The sequence below is a fragment of the Dama dama genome, chromosome 4 (assembly GCF_033118175.1).
Source record: "Dama dama isolate Ldn47 chromosome 4, ASM3311817v1, whole genome shotgun sequence".
NCBI classification, from domain to species: domain Eukaryota; kingdom Metazoa; phylum Chordata; class Mammalia; order Artiodactyla; family Cervidae; genus Dama; species Dama dama.
In genome coordinates, this window is record NC_083684.1 from 57,149,899 (window position 1) to 57,154,302 (window position 4,404).

A 4,404-nucleotide genomic window follows, 5' to 3' on the forward strand; every position below is an offset into this window, starting at 1 on the left:
TGGGAGCAAAGATCCAGGGAAAAATTGCTTCTGGAGTCTAGCCTTTGCTGTCAGATGGCTAGGATTCCTGGTTCTCATCCAGGCTACCCAGGTTCAATTCCTGGACAGGGAATTAAGATCTTGCTTCCTGCTATCGCTCACTGCTGCTTCATTGAATTCATAACCACTGGACCTAGGTCTCCTTTTCAAAGCATTTCAAACCACTGAGGCTTGGAGACATTAAACTGCCAGCCAATGTCCTGTATTTTCCATCTGAGAGATAAACTTGAACTTCATGCTCTCAGGCTGGGGAATGATCAAACCCCGTCCAGGTGAGCTTGATTCTTATCAGGTTGAAGGGATGTTGAGGTCACCGATTATAAAAGGAGCAGATGGATGCTGGTCAGCCACAGGAGAGCAACCTACCATGGCACTGCATTTGGGGTTCTTTCTGATTTGGGCTGGTGCGTCTGTGTTTCTACAGCTGGTCCCTGTGAATGGAGGTGAGAGAGGGGAGATGGGCTAGAATTGGTGAGAGAGATCCTGCCCCAGACATGGACTGATGTGTAAAAGTCATGGTAATAATAATAGTGGTTACAAATGTGTCTCCCATTTCTTGAGTATGTCCCAAGGGCAAGACGCTATGAAGGGTTTCACATTTGATTCATTTTCCACCAACTCTGACACTGAAACCCAGGTGAGGTTGGCAGTAAAGCCAAAGGCCTTTTTGGGAGCTGCCTTATTCCTAGATCTCCATTGCACTGTCCCAGATACTTTACCATCTGAGCCATCAGGGAAGCCAACCTACTCCCAGTGTTGGTTATCTTGTTCAAATGAAGAGTTTTCCTATCCTTGTAGAGTTTACTGTTTGAAATATTGGGTTGGCCGAAAAGTCCATGCAGATTTTTTTTCCATGATGTTGTGGGAAACAAGAAGGACAGTGTGGTCTCCAGGCAGGTCCTATGACTTGTCTGCTACAACAGTGTCTCTGCTTTGTAGCTGAATCCACGTGGGTCCACAGGCAAGCAGTGAGAACGTGTCAGAGTCTCCCTCACCTGTTGTGTTAGCCTTCTAGGCAGCAAGTTTACCTGTTCAGGGTAAACAAGGACTTCAAAATATAAAAGAAGATAAAAGTCAGAGATGCAGGGCAGGTCCCACTACAGATGATATTCTGGTTGTGGCCCTGCTTTTTTCTTTTTTGGTTGTTGTTATTTTTCTGTTATCACGTTTTTGGTTTTTTATTTTTAATCGAAGGCTCATTGCTTTACAGTGCTTTGTTGGTTTCTGTCATACAGCGTCTCCAGTCAGCCATAGGTGCATATATATATATATATATATAGATAGATAGATATATATATAGATATGTGTGTGTGTGTGTGTGTGTGTTGAGTCGCTCAGTCATGTCCAGCTCTTTGTGACCCCATGGACAGTAGCCCACCAGGCTCCTCTGTCCACGGGGATTCTCCAGGCAAGAATACTGGAGTGGGTTACCTGGCCCTCCTCCAGGGGATCTTCCCAACCCAGGAATTGATCCCAGGTCTCCCGCACTGCAGGCAGATTATTTACCATCTGAGCTAGGAGGGAAGCCCATATATATATGTATGTGTGTGTGTGTGTGTGTGTACATATATACATATATATTTATATGTGCACATGGGCATCTCATGGGGTTAGTGGTAAAGGAATCTGATTGCCTATGCAGGAGGTGCAGGAGACACTGGTTTGATCCCTGGGTTGAGAAGATCCCCTGGAAGAGGAGATGGCAGCCCACTTCAGTATTCTTGCCTGGAGAATCCCATGGGCTTAGGAGTCTGGTGGGCTACAGTCCATGGGATTGCAAAGAGTTGGATGTGACTGAGCACGCACACACACTTACATATGCAAATGTGTGTGTGTGTATATATGTGTGTGTGTATATATATATATATATATATATCCCCTCCCTCTTGAACTTCCCTCCCACCCCCCCCCCCACATCCTATCCCTCTAGGTTGATAGCAGCGGACTGGGCAGGGCTCCCTGTGTTATATAGCAGCTCCCCACTGGCTATCTATTCTACACACAGTGGTGGGTATATGTTCACACTACTCTCTGAATTTGTCCCACCAAACCCTGACCCTGCTTCATTCCTGCTCCTCCTCCATCGGTCTCCTTTTCTCCTCCTTTTCTGCCAGATGAGAACAACGGTGTTTCTACTGAACATACCGGAGACAAGTCTTCTGCTGAATCAGCTAAAGGTAGTGTTCCTGGTGCAAGACAGTCAACAAGGGAGGAGAATGACAACATAAGAACAGTCCAGTACAACAAACTAATGTGCGCTGCAGGGCAACTGTGATGGGGATCCTCCAAGACATGTCACAAGCACGGGCCAATGTTACCCTCTCTGTCACACACATACGCCCAGGGGTTATCCAAACCAGCATCGGGGGCGAACATTCTGTAGATGATGGGACTGGACTCTGAACACAGGGTCCAGGCTTCAGAGCTGGTGTCAGATGCTAAAGTAGAAACTCCCCCAAATTCACATCAGTACACAAAACCTCCCAATTTATATCTTTTTAACATGTCGACTAGTCACTCTTTACAGCTTCCCAGGTGGTGCTAGTGGTAAAGAACCTGCCTTCCAGGTCAGGAGACTTAAGAGACACAGGTTTGATCCTTGGGTGGGGAAGATCCCCTGGAGAAGGAAATGGCAACCCACTCCAGTATTCTTGCCTGGGAAATCCCATGGACAGAAGAGCCTGGCTGGTTACAGTCCACAGGGTCTCAAAGAGTCGGACACAACTGAAGCAACTTAGTAGTCACTCTTTATATCACTTTCTCTTTATCTATAGACAGACGTGACTGAGCAACTAAGTGCAGAACAGCACATAGACAGGCTTATATTTCTAAATAAAATTTTCTTCACTGGCAAAAAATAAATAAATAAAGCAGAAACTTCCCAAAGTTGAGAAGCCTTCCTCGTCCCCAAGAGAGGGACCACACCACACTGACCTTGACATCCCCGATGCTTAGCAGGGGCTCTGTACCCAGCAGGCTTGGGGGTGATGGGCAGGAGTGAAAGGAGATTTTGCCAGAGTTACCACAGACATCAGGAAACCCTAAGTGCCAAAGAAGCGAACAATGTCTTCCTTCCTTCAGATGAAAAATGTGTTTTCCCATTCATCTATGGAAACAAAAAGCATTTCGACTGCACATTCCAGGGTTCCATATTCCCGTGGTGTTCCCTCGATGCAGACTACAAAGGAAGATGGAAATACTGCACTAATAAAGGTAAGCATGCAGCCTGTCCTCAGACGAGAAGCACCTGGCTTCCCAGATGAAGGGGAAAGTCCATAACTGTCTCCTGGAGGGAAGCCTTGGACACGAGGATGAGCAAGCTCTGGGAGTTGGTGATGGACAGGGAAGCCTGGCAGGAGGCAGTCCATGGGGTTGCAAAGAGTTGGACACAACTGAGTGACTGAACTGAACTGAACTGAGAGGGTAGTCTCAGGCGTCTCCTGACCCAGCCCCATGTGTTCCATTCATGTCCCTTTCTCTCTCTGTCTCTCTCTGTCTCTCTCTCTCTCTCTCTCTCTCTCGGCTGCTCTGGGTCTTGTTGCTGTGCCCAGTTCTTCTCTAGTTGCAGTGAGTGGGGTCCACTCTCCATTGGTGTGTGGGCTTCTCACTGCGGTGGCTTCTCTTGTTGGGGAGCACAGGTTTCTAGGAGCACAAGCTTCAGTAGTTGCAGGGTGTCAGCTCAGTAGTTGAGGTGCCTGGGCTTAACAGCTCCTCCACCTGCTGGATCTTTCAGACCAGGGTTTGAACCCATGTCCCTTGCATTGCAAGGCATTCTCTACCATGGACCACCAGGGAAGCCCCCTTTTCTCTTGACATAATTAAAAATAACCCTCCCGCAATTAATGTTTCACCCATTTCTTCTATTTTTCAGACTATGCCAAGTGTGTCTTTCCCTTTATCTTTGGAGGCAAGAAATATGAGACTTGCACAAAAGTTGGAAGTCTTTTGGGGTCTTGGTGCTCACTCTCTCCAAACTATGACCAGGATAGAGCTTGGAAGTATTGCCAGTCATAAAAAGAGGTAAGAGTGTCCAGGGAGGGTGGGAAGAGACAGGGGTGAGCAGGGAAGAGACACAGCTGGATAAAGAAAGAGGTGGAGTCAGATGCCCAGTGAGGAGAGAGGAGGCAGGTGGAGGGAGGGGATGAGGGAGAAAGATGCAGAAGGAAGAAGTGAGGAGCAGAGGTTCACGCGGAGAAACATGCAGAGAGGATGAAGAGGAGAAAGGGGACAAAAGATGGAAACAGAGGAAGAGACAAAGGCAAAATGCAAACATTGGAGAGAGGAGAGTCCCAGAAGGAAGGAGAAAGAGAGTTTTCAGGATGACAAATGGAAGGAGGAGGATCTGGAGAGGATCAGTGCCAAGAC

General features: G+C 47.4%; 1 protein-coding gene across 1 annotated transcript; it reads left to right on the forward strand.

Moving 5' to 3' along the window:
* The first annotated feature begins 406 nt into the window (after positions 1-406).
* Positions 407-4,053, forward strand: LOC133055111 (seminal plasma protein PDC-109-like). The gene is made up of 4 exons (XM_061140567.1): positions 407-482; positions 2,154-2,193; positions 3,086-3,252; positions 3,911-4,053. The coding sequence occupies exons 1-4, from the start codon at positions 407-409 to the stop codon at positions 4,051-4,053; spliced, it is 426 nt and encodes a 141-aa protein (XP_060996550.1).
* Positions 4,054-4,404: the final 351 nt, after the last annotated feature.

Coding starts and splice junctions, on each gene's coding strand:
- LOC133055111 (XM_061140567.1), top strand. CDS start 407: ATGGCACTGCATTTGGGGTTCTTTCTGATTTGGGCTGGTGCGTCTGTG. Junction 483..2,153: donor GCTGGTCCCTGTGAATGGAG/GTGAGAGAGGGG, acceptor CTTTTCTGCCAG/ATGAGAACAACGGTGTTTCT. Junction 2,194..3,085: donor ACTGAACATACCGGAGACAA/GTCTTCTGCTGA, acceptor GGAAACCCTAAG/TGCCAAAGAAGCGAACAATG.